Raw genomic sequence first — 22290 nt, forward strand, 5'->3', positions numbered from 1 at the left:
TATCCATGGCGAGTATATCTGGGGCTTTTCTAAGTCTGCCTTCGGCCTTTCCAGATATGGCAGTGGAGGTGGCGCCTTTTCTCTCTTGAATGGGGAAGTTCTTCCTCATCTCGGCGACTCAACGCCTTCCATCAATTAGTTCTTTCTCCAGTGCCCAGCTGGTTACCAATAGCAGGTTCCGGAGGACAGCCATTCTATGTGCCACTGAGATAGAACCTCCGAGTCGTCCACTGGAATTCTGTTCACTACCGGCTGATATATTTGTCGCAGTCCCTATCGATAGCTTCCCTCGTTACATGTTCTCACTTCCATCATACCCTCTCGTCTTGCCCTGCGGATAAACCTACATCGCAGCTCATGCTAGGAGGATTCCTGGCTCCGGATACGTTCTCGAACTGGTCTACCTACAGGCAACCGCCCTCATCATGCCTCCGTCCCTCACCTCTAATAAAAAGCTTTACCTGTTCGCGTGCAGTAAGAGGAAGAACATGCATTTCTAGAGGACCAAGGAATTCCTCCGCTCCCTCCACGTCGCGGCGCTCGTCATTTCAGGACGATTAGCAAAGGCGGAGGCATTGTCTGTGAACTGCTCTTGGTGCAATCGCGTTTTTCGCCGGATTGTATGTAGATATTGGTTGACAAGCCTCCCAGGCGTTCGCCACTGCCCCACCGGCGGAGAGCAGGACCTGATCAATATCCATTGTGAGAAAGGGGTAAGGGGCCGAGTTCTTTTGCGAAGACTGTAGGACAAGTTTTTTCTATATAACTGCCTTGCAGAGAGTTTTCCCAACTAATCCCTGCTATGCACCAGTTCGCCCGGCTGTGGGAGTGGGGTTTGCCTCTCGTGCATTCTCCAATGAGCCAGGAGGTGTTACCAAATGGAACAAGAGCCATTATTATCGTCCGACGTAGTTGCAACGTACCGCCGGCGCAACTAGTATTGCAAGGCAACTCCGTATGCAGGCACAAAACATTCCCTTGTGCATGCAGTAGCACTGTAGGCAATTGCTGAATACGTACTTGACCCTCCATAGCTGCCACGCGCAAGTAAGGATACGCTTGCAAACTTCACACAGGCCTTGCGGCACGTGACTTTCCCTCCCAGGCTATTTGCGTCCTGAGCATAACGTTGCAAGGACCTGGGGATGGTTAGGAGAGCACATCTCCTGCCAAGATTGGCAGCAGTTTCAGTAGCATGTTTCGTCTGAAGTTGGTGCATCTACATTCTTGAGTTCCAGCTACTTACTAAGGGCCAAGTAGTTGTTCAGCCAGCTACTTGGCCCTTAGTAGGCAGCTGGAACTCAAGCCAGTACATTAAGCAAATGGCTCTTTGTTTTGCTTGCATATGTGACTGCCCTGTAGGACTAGTTGCAGCGAGGTGCATTGCAGCCCATACCAGGCAGCCTCATCCCCCCTAACTCCAGACCCGTGAGCCGTCGTACCGCAATTCCTGGGAGCTGGTGTGAAAAGAAGCTGCTTTTTGGGAAATCTCTAGTATTTTGAGTCCACTGCAGTTCACGACGGCCCCCAGGCAACATCGAGGACACCCAGTACATTGCTTACATAGCTGCAACACCGGCAGTAAGGCAACCCCACAGGCAAGCCCACCCAAGTTATCTTTGCTGCATAGACTAACAGTGTAGAGAATTGATAAAATATTTCTTTGTCTTCAGTAAGCAACCAGTACGAGAGTAGAAATACATATGCTGCCTATCAGAACGTGCTACGGAGGAGACGCCAGGTCGCTCGGTGAGCCTGACGCTTGACTGTGGAAGCAAATGCCCAATAGCTCAAAATTCAGGTAAAAGATGTGGGTATACAAAAACGCATTTCTCGATTAATTCTGTCCTTCATCGTTGAGCGGCAAATCGCACCGCAACGCGGGGTGTGCTAAGCAAAAAGCAACGTCTGACTGCCGGTGTGTGTGCTTAAAAGATGATTGTGTATGATGTTATTAAACCATATTTGCATTTAAAATATAGTTTTTACACGCATTTGTAGGGGGGAACTTAACGAGAGGAAGAAGGAAGCTCTACGGGGCGAAAGGGAGAGGCGCGACTGCAGGGCCTGGCGGTCAACAGCTGCCCCGCCTCTGCAGCGGCAACACCGTGCAGGATGAGCTGCAGCTGTGCTGTGGGGATATTTTAAATTGTAATCTCCCTGTTAATAGTAAACATTTATTCTCGGCCTTTCACTCGCTTCCTACAGCGCAGCGAGGGTAAGAAGTCTACGCGGCAGCGACCACGCCCACGGCAACGGTGCTCCTTGCTTTCCTGTGGCTCCGTCTCCTCTGCCGTTACTTGAATGCTTGAAAACTCAAGTCTCTGTATAGCACCCTGGAGTGAATAGGCACCACTTTGTGTCTTCTGTTTCCTCCCCACCCGTTCGGCCTCCAGGGGGTGGTTGACTGGACGCCGTCGTGCCGACGGCAATTTCCCACTACTCATTTGCTCTTGTCTTCTGTTGTAGAGTGTGAACGCGCTCAGGAATAAGCCGTATCAGGTTGCTCTATGATGCAATGCCATCTGATCAGAACAAACGTGTCACCTGCATTCGTGTTCGCATGCATTCGCTGCAGATGGCGGAGTGTTTCACGGTTGCGTCAGTTGACGCTGGGTCGCCTTCTTTCAGCTTAAACAGCGGTCCTTACAGGAACGTTCCGGTGTATGTGCACCAGGCAAAGTAAGCCATACCCAGGAGCCGTCCTAGACTGCTTAATTCTCCTCTACATACCTTCCCATGCGTCTCCCATCGTATAGGTCACCACATATTGCTCGATTCCCGCATTAACACGAGCTAGGGCGTATCCATGAGTGCAGGCTGATGCTCCCCCTTGTGGTGTACAGCGTATCTTCGTGTCTTCTCCGCTGTGTGCATCTCTTCCGTGATGTTCTCTTGCAGGGGCCTGCCCGCAGATGCATGGGAGCAGGTCTACACAAATCCCCTCTTTGGGGAATGGGCTTCTAACCTTTGCCACGAGGGCAGGTTAAAAGTAGAGCGCATCACCATTCAGCAGCTGAAGCCGGAGATATGCTTCAGTAAGGCCGCATTCCGGCGCAGAAACAGTAGCAGTAGCAGTGATAGCGGCCCAAGTAACGGGACGTGGATGTACAGATATGCCTGCGCAACTACTAGCTGTGTAGGCGGCGTCTTTGTGGTTCGTTGCATCTGCAGACGTGGAGGCGACGAACAGTCAAGGCACCGCCGTGAATGGGCCAGTGTACCTGCGACCGATGCAGTCTGCCATCCTGATCGTGCTGCGTAACTCGGTGACGAATTTGGAGTTGTGTGTATTCTGCAAGAGACCGGATCTCGCCACTGGTCTGAACGCGAGCTTGGCTTTGGTGGAAGGCACCTTCGACCAACAGGGGAAGCTGGAAGGCCCGTGTGGAGCTCTGCTGGAGAAACACCTAAACCTGTCGCTGCACAGAGACGACTGCGTGGACCTCTTGACGGCGGCACATGGAAGGATAGTTGGAGATTCAGGGGTCACCTGCTGCCCTTCCTCAGCAACCGCAGACGCTCCTCCGGCCATCAGGTCGCGGCTTCTGTTGTACCGAAGTGTCGCTACACCGGACGTGTTGCAGAAGCTGGAGCATGATGTAGGAAGGACCAAGAAACACGGGTATCCCCCAGCAACAATTGGAACGGAGGAGGGGGACGGTCTTTTGGGCCTTAGGTAAGCTGTGGGGGCAACGGGAGTGTTTCGTTGTGCTGTTATGCATGCTTGACTATCCTGTGCATCGTTGTTCTTTGCACGTCATTTCTTCCCTATAGAGGTGCGTCAGTTGAGGCAAAACGATCTAAGCTACTGTTGCTGGGACTCAGCGGATATATTGCTTCTGCATTTGCTGGCGTTGCAGCGTGGTGTACATGGGCGACACCTGGCGCGCGATGTTGGACCCTCGTGCAGTGTTTGCTCTCTTCCTGCTCGTGGAGTTCCGTTACCACCAGTTGAAGCTCCCAAAGCCCCCGAGAGATGCAGCGCACGATGGAAAAACATTAGCTCGTAGGGGCGATGCTGGCAACGCAACCCTTGGAGTGCCTCCTAAGAAGGCAGTTGCGCAGTTCAGGAAGATATCTTCGCTCAGTCCCCTCTGCACGGGCGTCAACTTGCGCGTTAAAGTTGTCGAGCCAATCAAGCCCGCAGTAAGGAGGGAAAACCGGGAGGCAGGAGATCCGTGGTCGCCCTATTGAGGAGAATGAATTCACCAGATTCTTTGCATTCTCGATCTATAGACAAACCAGCAGATTACGTTGCCACATAGGGAGCACAGTGTTTTCCCCTTTTCCTCTCCATCTTAACTTAGTAGACGGGCGGCGGGGGGATAGACGCAACAAAAGATAGTAGCTATGCTGACTGCGTGGGGTGGGTTGGCATTGGGCCGCCAGGATAGGCGCAGTGGAGTCTAGCATGCCATTCATGTTCTTGCATTTGCTTTGTGGTGTTTGCTCTGACACGCAGCCTGACATCATTCTGCCCCGCGGTCAGACAATCAAGAGAGCCACCATGGTCGTTGGGGACGACGAAGCAATGATAACTCTGAAGTAAGCGTCTGCAGCTACAGTTGGGGCACTAGCAACTGCTACTGCTGCGGCAGCAGCAGTTGTGGGTTCGTCGCTGAAAATTGATGATAGCCTCTGCAGCTGCCTTTCTGCTTGGTGATGTGCTGGATAAGTTTCCGAAATGGGCGATATGCGTTAGGCTGCAACAGGAGGGCCTGCAACGTGATTCGTCGGTAAACAGTTTATCCATGGGTGTAATGATCCTCGTTTTGCTGTAGTGATGCGTTTCCCTGCGTTTCAGCTTGGAAGGCGCACAACTTGAACTGCCCGACGTCGTGAACACACCCCTGTTGATCAGAAACGCAAAAGTCGAAATGGAAGACGGTCACATGAGACTTGCAGTGGACAAATGGGGAAAGATTTCGTAAGACGCGATGCCGGCTATCGGATGTTGCAGCTCCACTCGTGTTGCTGCGGCTGCTCTGGTTGGGACTGCTGGGGCGTTGCTGGTGATTTCTATGGTCTTCTTCCGCCGCTGTATCTTCTCTTTCACCGCAGTGCTGTGGCTGCCGATGCTGTGGCGTGATTGCAGTGACGCTCGAGACGACGACTTCAAGGACTTCAATTTTTCAGTTTGTACCACCAGAAACATGAGCGAGCAGGAGTACGAGTTGGTGCACATGTCGGGAGGTGACGACGCAAACGAGGGGAATGGCGGCCGTTCCGGCGGGGGTCCACCCTTCGGAGGCAGGGGGAGGAACATGAGGGGAAGAGGCCGTGGCGGCTTCAGAGGTGGAAGGGGAAGGAGAGGCATGTAGGCTGAAGCCATCTAAGGAAGCGCGGTGCGTCTCTATACTTTTTCAGAGTATACTTGGCAGTTTGCGCCTGCTGGCTATGCATAGATGTAGATTGAAATGTACCGAACGGGTGCTGTCGGTGCACGTTCGCTTGAATACAAATTAGAACACTAACGCTGCACACTGAGAGAAGTCCGTCAACTGAGTAATGTACCCACTTGAGGCAAAGAATGCTCAATTCAGTATTTTCTTCTTGTTCTCTCAGGACAGTTTTCTGGGGCAGGAAATGCGCGTGCGGCTGCAGGCATACCTTGCGCTGTTATGTCGTTGCGGCGGCACGGGCTACCAGCTGCACCAGGGTCACTCTCTGCTAGAACTGTAGCGGTGTCACTGCACTTTCTGGGGCTGCAACAGTCGCATTCTGCACAGCAGAGTGTTTGCTGTGTGATAGATGGCTGGCGGCCCCCTGCGCAGTTAGTGGCTACTGCAAGGACATGCAGCCTAGAGCACAAAACAAAGAAGGGGAAGCATGGATGATTCGTTTCTTTCATTTATGCTTTCCGCTACCGGCACACCTGGCTGGTGCGTCGCAACAACGACTGAACGATTTTACCTAAGGGTATGCTCGTGCGTGGAATGTGCCCATACTTCTATTGTAACGTTCATGCAGTTACGCATATATGCCCATGGACTTTGGCAGTCTTCCTATATCTTTCACATTAGCGTTCTTTGTTAACTAACGTCTCTTTGATGGGAAACCAGTTGATACGGCATAAATAAGGTGCGACGGCTAAATCTACACCAGTTTAGCTGTATACAAGCTGCTGATGCAACTGTGCAACACGATCCTAATGGATCTTCAGAATAGGCAATACTTTGGGAACGAATGTTGAGTGTATTCCCCAAAAAAATTGAAACGAAATTCAAATAAAACGACTTCATTAGGAGGGGATGGGGAAGGGGGTTTTACAGGCCTTTCTGTAACCACCCGCCCATCTTCTCCAAAGTTGCACAAAATAGTATAAACGCGTACGATACAAGGGACGATGTAACACATTCCCAGTGAAGAAATCGAAGGGCTGCCTGCAGCCTCTGACGCGGTCTCCTCCTAATCGTCGCCAAGATCTTCCCACGATATGTCCTGAAGCAAAAACGGTCGGCAATGATGGGGGGTGACAAAGGAGCGATCAACCAAGGGTAAATATCCATCAATTTTATGCAACTATAAGGGAATGGTGTCATACGCGTGGCCTTCCGTCTCTGTTCTTAGCAAACGTGTCATCAGCGGCAAATTTGCATTAAATCTGTCCAGATGTGCACTCAGTTCGTGCAAGGTGGGGGGTTGAAGGCGTTGACTTATGTTCCGACTTCTCAAACGCAAATAAAATAAGCATTCAAATAACAATGAGGACAGCAATAGGTAAACGTTGTTATGGATACGCCAAGCAGTGAGAGGAGTCGGTGTGAATTGTAAGTCCGTAGTATTCACCTCTTCGCTTTCTGAGTCGTCTACGGCCTTTGTTGGTGTTTTTAGTTTGCTGAGGTGTACAGACAGTTGTTCTTCCTGTTCCACCATGTGCCGGACACGGGCGTGAAACCGTCGCCAGAACAATTCCTCGGTTACTTTCTCAGGGACTGCAGCAGTGCGTAACCGATCGTTCGAAATACCAAACGCAAACAGACCACAACAACGCACATCATAGTTTCTATCCATATAAAATAAACTAGGCGGAAATGTATGCTATCTGCGGCTCTTAGTAAAGCAAAGGAGTAGTACGGGAAAGCGTGTGGTGAACAAGCAATAAGCTACAGTGGGAAACTGCCAACTATAATTGACGTAGAGATGGCCATGGACGGGCAGAGTTACCAAGTCTTTGTCGAGCTGCGGCGACATAAGGATCCTTCATGTACTCCTTTATTTCTGCCTCAGATGGCCCTGCATCATCGTTGCCGTCAGTTGCGCAAACTGCTGACCCACAAGTGGGTTCCTCGCATGCAGGCTCCTGCTGCTTTTGTTGATGCTGCTGCGTGTTGTTCGCACTGCTACTGGGAAAGGCGGGCAGCGGATCCGAAGTGAAAGATTCATCTGACGTTGCTATACACCGAAAGCGGCGTTTAAATGCTGGATCGGTCCTGAATGCCAGAAAGCGCATGACAAGACGAAATCGAAGGGAGACAAGCTAAGGTGAATCAGGTTGATTGGGCCTTATTGCGAACATGTACGAAGTGCGCGACCGCGTACAGCCAAAAATCTAGATTGTCCCCTAACTGAAACCTTCACCCACATCCAAATAGGCAAAGACGGCTCTTTGGTTTTTTCCAAAATAAACAAATTGACTTCCTTTGGGGGACTTTCCGCGCTATGATCAGTTTGCGCAGAGGATGAGTGAAGAGGTGACGGAGGAGAGGTCGCTGTTCTGCCCGCGTGAGTGATAGTGTCATCTAAAGAAGGTGTGCCGGAACAACTGCTGCTACTGCTATGCTCGTCGTTGTGGCGGCTTGTAACAGTGTTTGTGCTGCTGTCGGTGGCACTGCTGCTATGGCTGCCGTCGTCTCCCGTGCGACTGCTGTTGGCATCATTAGGGGGGGGCTGGACAGAAGATTCATCAGTAGGGCAGCTCCCTGTGTGTCTTCGTATCCAAGCCGTCGAGTCTGAGACAATTGTTTGACAAAACTCCTTGAGGTCATTCTTGGCCTCTTCCTGAACAGAAAGCATAAACGCAGCATGCAGACTGGCGTACAGCACCAGGAGGCTTTGAGGTTATATGGACCTATTGCGCAAAACTCATATCACAGCGCAGTCGTTCTCTCGCCAGTACGTGAGGGGTTGGGGCCGTACGGATTCGGCGCCGATTTCCGCGACTATGTCTGAGGCGGAGTTAAGCAACCATTTGCCCCAGCCCCCTGTAGCAGTAGAAAGGCGAGAAGTGATATTAGACAGTGATGATGCAAGCCGTTTAGGGCCGCTAAGTTCTTTGGGTTCTGTCACTTCCTCGTTCTGTGTCGGGCGATTGCCAGCTGGGCCACTGGGCACCATCATAGGAGGAAAGAAAGGTGATTCGCCGAGGAAAAGCAGAAAAAAATACTCTTTTTTTGCTTTTGAACACCATCCAAGTGAGAAGGTCTATTGTCGTAGGCTTTCAGTTCAAGAAAAGCAGTAGGTCCGGCAGAGGAGACCTTCGGCAGCAATATTTCAGCATAAGCACTGGGCTCCAAGAAACATACAGATAAGTCGTCTACATCATACAGCAGATTCAACTTGCGAAAATTTCCTTTTCTCCCAGAGAAGGAAGATATTAACGAATCTTGTAGTTCGGTGTTGCCAGTGGACATCAGACAACACAGCCCGAGGAAAGCAAAGACCTAACCGGGACTACACACCATGACCAAGAGCATAGGGGTGATTTTGAGGGTCCGATAGCATATTTATCAACATGCAATTCCGTTAATTTTGTGTGTGTGTTTACAGAAGTCAGTTTCCAGTAGAACCCCGGTCGGCTGCAGCGAGATCGCGTTGCCGAAAGTAATGTTTTGCCTTAGACTATGCACCCTCTACAGGTAATGGCAAACTCTATTCGATTTTACCTCTTATACCTCTAGAGTCTCTTCGCTTCTGCTCGTCGCTTCTTTCACCTGGACAATGAGCCCAATGAGGGGAGCTCCCTACTACCCCTACGGGGGGAACGTCGCCGGACGACGTGGCCGTAGAGGGATATCAGACTGCATCGAACGCTTCTCAGCAATGTATATTTCGGTCTGTGGATAGATTTCTTCATTCGAAGCTTTAGCGTAGTCGCGAAAGTAGATCCTCCGTCCGTTACGAAAATCCCCTATCACAGCCTGAGGAACCTCGGCATTTTAGGCCAGCTCCGCCCCCCAAATTCTCAGTGAGCCGTAATGAGATTCCTCAGCCGTAGCCTATGAACGTCATGAGCTGCAACATGATCAGAGCTGTTTGGGGAACAGATCCACTAGAGGCAGCTGAAGTTGTTTCCAACATGCATGCTTACGCGAAAGCAAGGAGCTACACTAGGCAGATCCTGCGAGAGGAAGCCTATCTTACTAGTTAGGAAATTCGTGGTGGAGTGAAGCTTTACCGCTGCTTTTGAGCGGATATCGCCTTGACGCATGTCACAGACCGCCGCAAGGTTTTTTCTGTTACCCTCTTGCTGCCAACAAGGAAGCGAAGCTCCCGTCCACTTTCCTGCGGGAGACAGAGCTGCTGCTATGCATAATCCTCCTATAGGAATGTTCGTAAGTCAGCCCGTTTGCCTTGGTATGTCAAGTGTCTAGCTATCTAGCACATCTACAAGTGCGGACAACTCGAACGTTTTTCTCACAATAGCAGCCAAAAAAACCTCCCATAAAAAGATAATGGAACAATTTCTGGGTAATCAGATGCTCACTAGCGAATGCACGCGGCCTGCAAAGGACTGCCGGGCAGGGCTTCACTAAGTGTCGCATAAGGCAGATGCTATTCCAGCTCACAGCTGTGTTGAAAAAGTGAAACAGTTGAAGGCTTTTGCTTAGGAGGCTACACGGGCGGCAAAATGGGGCTGGTTTGGGGCACGGGCAGCAGTAGCAAACCGAACTCGGTAAGCTCTCTATTTATTGATCGAAGTGTGCAGGTAAACACATCTGAGTTGGCTGTCTGTGCACCGCAGCATTCATTTACCGCTGGAGCGCCGTTTCCTGATCCCGTTACAGATGCTTCTGGAGGTTCTTCTGCTGGAAGCTGCAGGTCTACTGTCCAAAACAACTGGTTTTGCGAGCAGTACGGACCCCCTATACGGCGTTTCCATTCTTGCTTTGTTTCGCTCTCTCCCTGACTTTCCAAACATCCCTTCTGCTGCTCAGAGCCCTTCACTGAGATGGCAACTGCGGCCATTTGCTGCAGGAGCACTACATCTCCAGAAAGGTGCAACAGCACCTGCAAACAATTTATGAGGGTCTTCTCACCAAATACTTTCTCTCCCGTATTTTCTGAATGCAATAATTCCTGCTGCAATCTCTGCTGCAAGAGAGCCTGTGCGTTTCGCCCTGCAGCATCCACCGCTGCACCAGCTGTATTGCGTACCGTTGCAAGCTTCGAGAGCCTCCCATATTCGGCGTCAGCTTCTTCCGGTGCACTCGCCGATGTGGTGACAGCTGCAACAGTGGCAGCAGCTCCTGCCGTCCAGAAATCTGCAGGGAGCGGCTCTCGGGCACAACTGCTGAGAACGCTGTTAACCAGCTCACAAACCGCAGGATGAAACGGCAAACGTACAGCAGCAAGACATGGAACTAGTCCTTCCCTCAGCAACTCCTTCCGGCTCAACGGCACCGGGGGGTAATGGGCCTCCTGGAGCGTTTGCTGAATATCGCTGAAGTGCTCTTTAAGTACTTCCGGGAGAAGTAACAAATGCAACTGGTTTCCTATACCCGGCAGATCGATATACAATTGGACCGCGACAGGTGCCCAAGGACCGCCGTTGAAACAACACGGAAGACAGCAGCCCAAGGAAACCAGTTCCCTTGCCAAAGGGTTGAATGCAGCAGCAGCAGCAGCAGCAGGAAGTAGCAGCAGATAATCTCCTTCCACTGCAGAGGCAATCACGATCTCCCCTGTGGCAGATAGCGTGATATGGGTCTGTTGTTTCTGCTGGTCTTGTGATGCGTTCTGCTGCTCCACCGGGTCAAAATCAGCAATGAAGTCTCTCCAGTCGGTGTAAGATAGCCAAAGGTCTACAGAAACTTCGTTTGGGGAGACCTGATGCTGCTGCTGGCGGTGCAAATTGGCACATGCGGAGAACAGAGAAATGAGTTGCCGCCCTGTTTCACCTGTGATTATATTGTTCTGCTGTAGCAGCTGCAGCTGCTTCCAGCTGGCTGATTCGTCTTCTTGGTTTTTGAACCCTCCAATTTCGAGAACTGTATTTATCTCATTCTCTGTGTCAGTGGCTGGCAAGGCTCTTTTATCTAACTGTTGGTGCTCACGCACATTTGCTTCTGTCCCGCTGCCCACCGCTGCTTCCGTACATGCTTCAGCAAGTTCCTCCGCCTCAGCTAGAAGGAAAAACACGCGCGCTAGAAATGAAATTATTGAAACGACACACAACTGCCAGCCAGGCCCCCACGCCTCATGTTGGAGCTGGTGGTCCTGCGGAGGCGACAGATGTTGTTTTTGTTGCCAATGACTGTTTCGTTCCAAAACCCTGACTGCTGACACACCTCGGAAAGTTAGGCTGCTGCAGAATGGAAAAGGCGAGCAAACCCTCCAAACAAATCTTAGCAACCTCTCCAAGAAAACGACAGAGGCGCATTGTTGCAGTCGTTCATCCTCAGCCTTCAAACGGGCGCATGCAGAAACACCCCAGCAGTCCTCAAATGGTGCCCAGCTTATGTTGGTGGGGATCCTGTCACCACCAGTTCCGGTGCTGCAGCTGCTGTCGCTGCTGTTGTCGGTGTCTGAGAGAAAACGAGAGTAGAGTGACTCGAACGGCTGGTCGAGACACATGCTTACAGAGGCAATGTTCTTTTCAGCAGCAGCAGCAGCAGCAGCTCCTGCAACTGTTCTCGAAGCTCCTGATTCTGATCCAGCGGCAGAACTGGCCATCCAAACAAACCTTTTCAACGCCTCCAGAGCCTTGCGAAAGCTTTCTCTTTCATCGAAGCCACTGCAGCAGCAACCTGTTGCACTATCTGCTGTGGCTCTATCTGATGCATCGCTCGTCACTTCATCCGTCGCCGCGGAAGTAGCTGACCGACAGGAGAGACGTGAGCATGCAAAATGTATGGGCCTCATTCTGTTTCCTGCGGGTTGAACAAACGAGCAGCAGCTGTGCAATCGGAGCAGCAATCTGAGGAAGGCTGGAGAACTTAGCTCAATAGCGGTGACAGCAGCACTAGCTGCCACATTGCGCGATACAGGAGGAATAAACATCGTGCTGCAGTTTACAAAGTAAACAAGCAACGGGACCTCAGCAGCCAGCTCGAAGGAGCGGCGGAGAGACTGCGCCAGAACAGTTGCGTGAGTTGCTGAAACACTGGCTCCCCCATCTTGCGCTGCTGGTGTCACCGGAGTTTGATCTGCGGACTCGTTACTCCCTGCTGCTTCGTCTGCAGTTGCTTCTCTCGCCGAGTTGTAAAGCGCTTTGAAAGCTGCATCTTGGCTTTCGGAATCTCGTTCTCGGCGTAGTAGAGCAGCCGCAGCGGCCTGATCACACTTGCTGCAGTTACTGCTGAAGGCACATTTCCCACAGCAGGTGCTGTTGCTTGTGCTGCTGCTACTGCTAGCCATGCTGTTGCGGGAACCGTCTAGATTGTAGAATGAGTGCATGCGGTCGAGATGGTCACCCCCGAACTCCAGAAGGTGAAGCAGTACGTAGCGGTTGTCGTTCACCTTCCTCCAGAGGCCGTGCAATTGGTGCTGCTGCTGTTGCTGCTGCACCTGAAGGCTGAACTCATTGCAGAAGAAGGCAAAGTCTTCAGCAGACAGTAAAGCCGCAGACCGCGCAACATCCGAATCCAGAAAAGGCAGCTCATCCCGGGACCTGCTCACCAAAGCTTCCACTGCTTCAGTTGCCATTGCCGTTACAGTACCTGTGTGTGTGTTTACCTCATCTGTCACCGTGTTTTCTGGTAGCATGCGATGCAGCTGTTCCCGTTCGTCTTTTTCAGTTGTCACAGTCGGTGCGCAGTCAGGGTCTACTTGCACCGTCGCTGTTGATCCTAACCCCCTCTTGTCGGTGGCAAGAACGGCAGAAGCACCCGTTCGCGGTAGGATTTCCCTCCTGTTCGAAAATTCTCCCTGAATAATGGGCAGTAGGGAGGTGAGTGCAGTGTACCTAGGATCTTTGGAGGCTACGAGCGAATACAGCAAAGCGCTTTTGCCAGCATTTTGGTCGCCCAGAAGCAGGACACTGATGCAACAACAATCTTGCCTTGCACTCCTGCTGTGGCGGGGAGACAGCAGCTCCTCGTAGTACTCGTCATGCCTGTCTTGCTGTACGTAAGCACTACGCTGCTCCAAGCCGAACGGAGTTAGCCGCAATGGTATTGCCATTGTACCGCCGCGTATATTTGTACTTGCTTGCTCCGCAGTCAACTCACGCAGAGGTACGTCAAGAAACAGAACTGTAGGGATACAGAATAACGGAGGCAGCGTGGCATATCTCTGTGCGCAAGAAGCTCTCTTGCAAAACCGGGAATATTCGCCATTAGGAATCTACGTCTCGAACGGGCAAAACGTTTGTTGAGGTGGCGTCCCGTGTTTCTCGATTCCGCAGTTTTCTTCCTGCTGAAGGACAGCGACTGCTGCCGTTCGTGAGGTTGCACACGCCGTTGCTGGCTTCGTTGAATCCGCAGTTCAGTGGGGATATTGCCCTATTATAGAAAAGAGGAAAACGGGGAATCGAGCCGCCCGATATTTGACTTCGCCCCTAGCAACAAACCCGCAGAAGAGGAGGAAGCCAAGCTATGCAGTTGGATTGCCTTCCTGCTCTTGGGTAAACACGCTAGTACGGGATGCTCGTATTTCATTTATCGCTGCTGTTCCGTCAGCTTCGGCAGCTCAGCGAGTGGCACCTGCTCGTTTGTAGATATGAAGATTTCTCTCTTGGGTAGAGACAAATTATGGAATAGTAGCAGAAGAGAGCGAGGCTCCAGAGGCGCTGCCGACCGAGCGCTGCAGCCCCAGAAAACTGATCAAGCTTTGAAGTTCACCTGTAAATTTACATCACCGTTGCAGCTAATACTTGCTTTTTTATATACTTATTATTATTATCATTATTATCACTGTTAGTATGATATTATTATTAGCTTGCTCACCTCGTTTACGCGCACGGAGCCGCGAGGCTCCGTGCGCGCCCACATTGGTGTGAGGCGTTTCACAGGGAAAAAGAGTGGCTCAGAGGGCGAATAGTAAGGTGGATGAGTAGCCGGAATTGCGGCTTATGAGCATTCTTCCCCCGAGTGGCTACTCAGTTGGTTGAGAAGCCCTATCAAAGGGCACAATTATGGGCCTTGCCGGCAAACATCACTTCCTTTTCTTCCACCGAATAGTGTAGGTGCCCGCTCGACAGCCGTGCACAAAAATATTGTACACGTGTTTCGAGTTGGCTGCAGGCTCGCTACTGAGAGGCACTCCACTGTTTAACAACTATTTACGGCTGTAGATAACGTATCATGTGGGGTTGCCTTGCAGTGCGTGGGGTTAACCTGCAGCAAGAGTTGCAGGAAGGTGCGCAGCAATTTGTCACAGACATCCCCCTCTCCGCACCAGCTTTAGGCCCTTGTGCCATAGTCGATACTGGACGGGCAGTCGGCCGTTTTTGTGAGGTCCCAGATTAAGTATTTAGACACCGCTGCACCTCTCAATGCGCCTCTAAGTTGAAGACTTACGTAACCGCAGTAAAAGCACGGTGAAACATAAGGCTCCAATGCCTCGGATAGACAAATGATTTGACAGTTTTTATGGCTCATTAGCATACGTAGCATTTGATTTCGATGGCATTTTTCGTCTCTCCCAATACATTTATGTCCCAAAACATCAAGGCAACAGGCACAAGACAACGTTCTGTCCTCGCCGCAACGGATCGAAAATTGCACTGCTGTACAATAAACTCATTTTGTACAAGGGAGGAAATCAAGCGACTTAGATATATTCTTTCGTTTAGAGAGTCACGAACGCTGCACCGCCGTGAAGTTGAGCATGTGCTTCCGTATTGTTCGTGATGGCTATGTAGTGATCGAAATTGAGCCGTCCCATGAGACTGCCGCAGAAGGCGCTAACGATCTTCGGATATCTGACGATAATAATGCATTTTGTAAAGTTATAGAGCTTCCAGGTATGAATAATGGATCACTGTACCACTCCCTCCGCCATAACATTCCTCGAACAGGGCACAGAGTTGGCGCCTTTGCTGAGTCTACCAGTGACAAAATAGATACTATAGTAGTCTTTGACTGGTGGCAAGCCTACGATGGAAACCATTGTGATATGCGTCCTGATCCGTTCAGGAATCGGAAAAATCTGCAGGAGTCTGGGGTGGAGGATGTTTCGCTTTGCTGCTAATTCCAGACAAGTGAGGACAAATTCTTCGGCTGAGGCCACCATAAGGAGCTGCAAACTAGCCCCACTGTTTTGTTGAGCCCAGAAAGACCTGCTGGAGTAAGATAGTGCGTTTTGCGCAAGAGTTCCTCGCGAGACAAAACTGGAAAGTATAGTCTGCTGGCTTCAGGCCTTGTTTGGTACTGCCAGATCTCACCATGTATGCTGTGTTGCTTAAGCCGTCGAGTGCTGTTTAGATACTCGGGCAGCTGCGGTTCTCCTTTAGCTCAAGAGTAAGAAGAAAAAAATTCGGGAAAAAGAAAAAAAAGATCACCACAGAGAAGCGCGGTTGCAGAACGCTGTGCCTGATATGGACGGCGTCGGTATAGCGCGTCAGCGACAACGTTGGTGATATTCCGAATATACCGTGAAGTCGTACTGCATGAGCCGGCAAGGACCGTACCATGGTAGTCTGAGTTCGGAGTTAAAGTCACAATCTGCCACCATGATTTAGCCGATTATCGTGCCTTGCCTACCTTTGCTCGAAGCGTGGTCTCAGACGCTGCACCAACGAGTAGACAGTTAGACTGCAGCTCCATGCCGGGACTTTCGATATCAAACTAGGGGCACAAGCAACTCCTGGCCACTAGTACGAGCTTGTATATGCACGCAGTTGATGCGGTGTGAATATGAGGGTACGGCTTTCGTCTCTTTCTTCCCCATCGCTGCGCCGCACATTGCACGGGGGCATAGGCCTCTCCTTGATTGCTTAGTTTCTTCCTCTCGTGGCGTTGCTGGAAGTCTAGCACCTCTAGTTCCTCGGATTTTGCCAACTGTGTCGAATATCGAATTGCATGATCTTTTTTTATTGCAAAAGAAGCAGATACGCCGCTCAGTACGTCCTTCTGGCCTTCTGGTTCTTGATATCGCCGGCTGTTGTGGGTTACCGCATCTAGTAGCGGTTTGTGCTGATATGCCATTCAACTCTCCACGATGAGTGGGATCTAAATTCGGGTCGTTTCCAAATCCGTTTTCTTCCTTTCGAGATAGCGCTGTTTATGTTGCACTTCTCTTCCTTTTCCGCGAAGGTAATCCGCCATCTCAGCGAGCTGGACCGGCACGCACTTCATTTCCCTGTCATCGGCCTAGCCGGTAACCGATTGCCTCTCTACGGCGGAAGGCCTTGCTATCATCATATTATAGAGAAGCTGCGGGTCCACCACTGGACTTCTGTCCACCAAGGACTAATACTGTTCGACATAGCACTCCATCAACAGGTCCCTTGCTTAACATTTCTCAGTCCCGCCATAGCCTGTTCCTCTACGGAACAGTGAATGGCCGTACACTGCAGCGCAACTCTGAAGGTTTACGTTAAGCTGATGCGCTCCGGGAAAGTAGATCCTTCGCTTAGATGTAGCCAGGATCGTTGAGTGCCCCCCTGCTAATAGAGAAGTCCCGAATAGCAATTGCAGCTAGTCGTAGTTCTTCCGGCGCATTTTGAAGCAGAAGGTATAATCGGAGGGAAACAGGGAACTCTTCAACGTGAATACGCACCTTTAAACCGATGGAACTGCGACTTCGCGCTTGTTTCCGCGCGAGCAGGCCCTCTACGGTGAGTTGCCTCTCCATCCAAGGACAGATCATGGTCAATCTCCATTACACAGGAAGAGAGGGTTGGGGTCTTGATAAGAAAAATTAGGTAGATATTTATCTTCGTAAAGTTTTTCATCTAGACCATGCTACGAATAAAGCCGGCAAGCTCAGCATTGTGGGGGTTGGAATTGTGCCAACGGGAGATGGGCCAGGTGCTCTTAGCGAGATAAAGGCTACTGATCCATCTCACCTGCCGCCACGCATCGTCGGCCCCGAAACATAGTGCCTGGGATAGTAACTGGAGAAGCCTGGGAGGAGGCAGCCCGACGTGAGTTGCAGCGCACCTCGCTCCAGCTAAAAATGCAAGTGTGCCTCACAATTGAGCACAACGCACAAGTTTGCTTTACTGCATGCTTTACCTCTTTGAGCACTTATTGAGCATTTTTATTTGCCTGCAGGCAATCTATCAACCCAAAGCGAATATCTCTCTCCTACTTTCAAACAGATCATGCTACAGGCAGGCTCATATGAATCCCAGTGCACCCCATAGATGCAAGACAGCCTCGCGCGCAGTGGCAACCAACCTGCCTCTGCTGCATGCTCTATCTCTGTAGACACTTGACGAATATTTGTATTTGCGTGCAAGCAGCCTACCAAGGCCAAGTGATTATTCTCGTGCTAACTTCGGCTACAGCCAGTCGCCACACTCCGTATTACGCTTGTTCTCTGGCCTTTATGTGGCCAGGGGCGAGCCCATGTAGGCAAAGACTTGAGGCAAGAGTTTCCCAAAAGCACCTGACCTCCTTCCCCAGTCCCTAGGCGTCCTGGACGTTGAGCTCACGGCCTGGATGTTGTGGGCAGGAGGCAGCCAGAAATGGGCTTGCAGCGCACCCTGCTGCGGCCGGTAGTACAAGCCAGTCCCACGCGTGCACGCAAGGAAGCTTCAGCGAAGCTTCCTTTGTTGCATGTTTTACCTTTGAACGTACTTGTAGAATGTTTGCAAGCGTTTCCGCGCAGCGTGCTAAGACCAAGTGAAAGCTTCTGCGCTAACTCATGCAACACTACGCTACACAGGGTTGTGAGGTCTGGTGAGAGTACAAGGACGGACGGCCACTCTTTCCCCACTTTATGTTACTTCCTTCAGATTCCTTTTGCCTTGCATACAACCGATCCGCGCGGTCACCCACTAGTCACTCTTTCGTGGACACGCTCAGCAGGAGGAGGACTGGAGATCCAGTCCCATTCAAAGACTCCGAAAGCCTGGGGGTGTGGGTTAGTGCTTAAAGACGCAGTGACACTATCTTTGTTTCTTTTAATTTGCTAATTACGGTTTACGGCAAAGAATTCTGGGGCGGGCGTATACGCGCCTAGAGTGCACGTAACACACACCAGCGCGGGGCATGCACAGCCACGGGCCCCTGAGGGCGTGGGTTAGGGCTTAAAGAGACAAGGGCACTATCTTTGTTTCGTTTAATTTGTTACTTACGGTTTACAACAAAAAGTTTAGGCGCAGGCGTATATGCGCCTGCAGTGCACGTAACACAACAGGAGGGAGGTGCGGGGTGCCCTCGCTACGGATTCCAGGCCAATTTCCCTCTTCTTTCTTGTTTCCCCTTCATCTCTATCCTTTACCCAACCCCAATCGTGAGGCTTTCGCGTTTCTCCTCTCGGGAGGCTCTCCCGGGCCCTGCGCTTCCGGAAGGGCTTGCGTTTTGCGGGTGGGAAAACGATAAGCCGAGACCTGAAGTCGTAAAGGTCAGAACTTAGGGCTTTAGCGCTCGTTTCACCTCCCCGCGTGACTTCTTGGGGGGTTCGAGGATCCGGATTCGAGTGTTTAGGCTGCGCTCTTTTGACTATGTATGAAGGATCCGCTTCCCCTCAGAGCGCGGGGGGTGGCGGCAGTTTGCATGAAGGGCCCCAAGCGGATGCTCAGGTAGCGCCTCCTGAGGGCGCACCTGAGCCGAGTGTATGGACGCCTGACGGAGCAACGGAGCCTGCAGATCCACCCGCAGATGCTGCGAATGCTCCCTCCTCATATGCCGGGGGAGAAAGCCAGGCGGGAGTGTCTGCGCAGCCTGAATCCGGAGACAGACAGGCAGACTATGACAACCAGAGGAATGGAAATTCAGAAGACAGCGGAGAGTTATTGTAAGGACAAATCAACCACTGCAGCAGCTACTTCCCTTGTTGTTGGCGCACTTCGCTAAAGTTTACGCTTGGTGAGCCGGAGGTTCGTGGTTTGGGGTGACGATTGCCGGGCTCTACTCTTGAGTTGTTGTCTGCACAGGAGTTTCTTTGTTGGGGCCCTTCATCCGGAAGTTAGCCGAGAAGAGCTCCTGGAGTATCTTTCAGGGTTTGTCACAGTGGACGAGATTGACATTAAAATTGATCCCGTTACAGGTAAAATGACCTTGAGGGCTTGCTTACCGTTTAGGGATCCGTGCCGTCCTTTTGGGTCTCCTTTTTTGTATCCGTCAGCTAAGTGTACGCGCGTTGCTGTCCTCTTGTTTAGGGAAGAACAGAGGATACGCTTTTATATCAGTTCGTCAGCCTTCGAACACGGAAGCCTTCTTGAACACAGAACACGTGATCAGGGACAGACAACTGGACATTAGGTAATCGGAATAAGGCCAAAAAGTTGTTCTTTGCCACAGTCTGGGGGTCGGAGTTTATAGACACTTGCAGATTGTCAGCGGATGCACCTTCTTGACCCATTCTTCGTGCTTCAATTTGTTTACCAGCGGCCTAGGCCCTGCAGATTCAGGCGTATAGACTTTGTGACTTGTGGAACAGGGAACTAAGCAGCAAGCCTGGACCAGAGAGGCAGCCGGAACGGCAGCCCGAGAGGCGTCTTAGCTGTAGCAGTGCGAACAGGCACAAAATATTCATAGGAGGCATTACCTCTTCTGTCACGGAAGGTACGACATGGATTCCAAAACTTATAACATCCAGACAAATTCTACCCCAGCAGTACAGCGGTCGCAGGCCTAGTGACCCTGATTCCTTGAGAAGTAACTCTGGATCCTCAGAAGTGTTGAGGGTGCGCTTGATTTTGGTTTCTTGTGGTTTTGTCCTGCAGAAACTTTACAGCAGCACTTCGAGAAGTATGGGTCCATTGAGAAGGTCAGAAGCTTTTGTCTTTCTCGCTTGTTGCATCAGTGGCATCTCTTCATATTTACTTACTTTTTTAGCACAACATTTCTCTACTCTGTAGTCTGGTTTTGCCTCTAGGTTCTCCTGCTTTTCGCTGCCGATGGTTTCTATGGGGTCCTGCATCGCTCTGCCTTGCAGTGCGCCGTTTCCTCTGCCCTGACTCTGATTTTTAGGTTGCATCTGAGCAGCAGTGTTCGTATATATGTGCAATGGAGTGCGCGTTGGAGTCCGTGCAGGGCGAGCCCGGCGGTGTATGCAGGTCACGTCTTCTCTGTGGTGGGGTGTGCATGCAGGCGACCATAATCCGGGACGGCTCTGGAAAGAGCCGAGGATTTGGATTTGTCCAGTTCACCTCTGTGGATTCAGTTGCCGTCGCCGTTGGCGCTTCGCCTCACCAACTCGACGCTGATAACAGAGTGCGCCTGGCTGGTCACAGTACCCTTATATATGAAAGTGATACAAAATATGTAAACGAATGTGCACACCTGCATTTGCGTAAATACTTGCGTTTGCTTGCAAGGCACTAGCTGTCATTTACACATTTGAATCTGTTTGATGACTGCTGTAGGTGGATGCTCAACCAGCCCAAGACAGAGGAGCTCGCAGGCTGCCGGGAGGCCGCTACGCTACCTCTCCATACTACGATCAGAGTTACTATAACTACGGCACCTATGGGGGAGCAGCTGGACCGTATGGTTATCATGCTGCAGCCACTGCGTATTCCCCCATGTACAGCCCCAGTCCTTACGGAGCTTACGGGAGCTATGGGGGGTATTATGGGACAGGCTACGGAGACGCATACGGTTGCGCGGATGGTGGCTACGGGGCCGTCAGAAGAGGTGAGATTGCGTTGACGCGGTTTGTTAAGGGGCCGCCACTCTAGTTGAATGCTTTGCTTTGGTACGCAGCAAAGAAGAATGCGGTTTGCCTTAACTGCCTACAAATATCAGGGGATACAGGGGCATCTGATAAAGAGTCAGCTTATGGCTATTGTTGCTGCTTATGTCGTTGCAGGGGATGAGAGCCAGTCTGGAGGGTCAGCGCGCTCAGCCCGAGGCGCTCCATACTGACAGTTGAACTTAGGGCTCGGGGAAACTGAGTAAAAGTAAAATTGTTGTGTGTAGAGACTGCTGGGGGATCGAACATCGAGTTGAGCTTTCAAATGGCTTATACGCCGGGTGCCAATGCGCGGCATGGGCGATGAAAGAGAACACGACGTGTGCAGATGGCACTTTTGTTGCGGTGCTATTACATACAAATGGTGCCTGTGGGGGGGGTAGAAACACTGCAAATGCCAGGATGATGTTATGTACATGCACAAATGCGTTATTGCATGTGAACATTTTACAAATACACAATCGCCAATGCGTATGCATGTACATTCCAGGGATACTTGTGCTTTGTGGTCAAGGGGGCCTTCTGCGGGCGCAGCTGCAACTGCAGCTTGGGCAGCCACACAAACGCATGAGCGGCTCACCCCGCGCCGTTTTCTGTGGCTGTAACCGCAGTCTGCGGCGCCGTTTAGCGGCGTTCCCCCGAGGCCGAAAACTCCGAGGTTTGTTTCCTCTAAGCAGTTTCCTTTTTTTAGAGAGCTATCGAACTGGCGGCTTGCCGCCTCTAGCTGACCACCGCTTACAGGATGATACGATTTTCATCTATCGTTCTCGAGAATGTACTTCTTTACAAGTCACACGGTCCGCCCATGCCCAAACCCGTAACAATTATCCATGAAGGGGGCGGAGCGCGAAGCGCTTCTAGCATACAAGAAGTTGGAAGGGGACGCTGAAAAATAGGTTGGCTCTACAGGCACTTCTGTATGCCTGTTTCTAATATGGGCAGCCGCGTGCCCCTGCACACGCATCCTTGCATGGAAGCTTATAAATGTGTTGTTCAACCACCTACGCTGCCTTGCTGAGCAACTTTAAAAGCAAGAACAAAGAATGCGCCCCGAGCTGCGCTGCAGCATCAGTAAAGGGCATGCATTCCGTAAACCGAACGTATGAGCAAGTGGCCCCCTCCGAATGCATGCATACAAAAGCAATTCGGTTTCATGCATGCTCCGCGTGACCTTGGGGTGCGGCCCGCAGTCCGCAAGGGCCTCTCGTGCTGTATAAAGCTTGTGCAACGCAAACGAATTACTTGGGTGCCAATAAGCGTTTCTCACATTCGACAGACATCTGGTGGGATATTTGTACGCACAGACGCAATGAA

At 51.2% G+C, this 22290-nt stretch overlaps 5 protein-coding genes across 5 annotated transcripts; 3 read left to right on the plus strand and 2 right to left on the minus strand.

Annotated features, from left to right (window-relative positions):
* Positions 1–2578: 2578 nt before the first annotated feature.
* On the plus strand, positions 2579–5324 carry EMH_0034910 (uncharacterized protein; the record flags this gene model as incomplete). Its single annotated transcript, XM_013498272.1, has 7 exons — positions 2579–2682; positions 2902–3038; positions 3175–3679; positions 3864–4149; positions 4466–4548; positions 4808–4930; positions 5099–5324. The coding sequence occupies 7 exons, from the start codon at positions 2579–2581 to the stop codon at positions 5322–5324; spliced, it is 1464 nt and encodes a 487-aa protein (XP_013353726.1).
* Positions 5325–6411: 1087 nt separating this feature from the next.
* EMH_0035020 (uncharacterized protein) lies at positions 6412–8340 on the minus strand (the record flags this gene model as incomplete). The annotated part of the gene is made up of 5 exons (XM_013498273.1): positions 6412–6444; positions 6793–6938; positions 7171–7436; positions 7589–8004; positions 8143–8340. 5 exons carry the CDS (start codon positions 8338–8340, stop codon positions 6412–6414), a joined length of 1059 nt encoding a protein of 352 aa, XP_013353727.1.
* A 1497-nt stretch (positions 8341–9837) lies between these two features.
* On the minus strand, positions 9838–13347 carry EMH_0035130 (uncharacterized protein; the record flags this gene model as incomplete). The annotated part of the gene is made up of 1 exon (XM_013498274.1): positions 9838–13347. The coding sequence occupies one exon, from the start codon at positions 13345–13347 to the stop codon at positions 9838–9840; it is 3510 nt and encodes a 1169-aa protein (XP_013353728.1).
* Positions 13348–14994: 1647 nt separating this feature from the next.
* EMH_0035250 (uncharacterized protein) lies at positions 14995–15357 on the plus strand (the record flags this gene model as incomplete). Its single annotated transcript, XM_013498275.1, has 1 exon — positions 14995–15357. The coding sequence occupies one exon, from the start codon at positions 14995–14997 to the stop codon at positions 15355–15357; it is 363 nt and encodes a 120-aa protein (XP_013353729.1).
* A 3424-nt stretch (positions 15358–18781) lies between these two features.
* EMH_0035360 (RNA binding motif-containing protein, putative) lies at positions 18782–21149 on the plus strand (the record flags this gene model as incomplete). Its single annotated transcript, XM_013498276.1, has 8 exons — positions 18782–19074; positions 19214–19326; positions 19439–19541; positions 19720–19844; positions 20006–20049; positions 20373–20495; positions 20648–20918; positions 21094–21149. 8 exons carry the CDS (start codon positions 18782–18784, stop codon positions 21147–21149), a joined length of 1128 nt encoding a protein of 375 aa, XP_013353730.1.
* Between the last annotated feature and the right edge of the window lie 1141 nt (positions 21150–22290).

The sequence above is a fragment of the Eimeria mitis genome, genomic scaffold (assembly GCF_000499745.2).
Source record: "Eimeria mitis Houghton genomic scaffold, Emh_scaff33, whole genome shotgun sequence".
NCBI lineage: Eukaryota > Apicomplexa > Conoidasida > Eucoccidiorida > Eimeriidae > Eimeria > Eimeria mitis.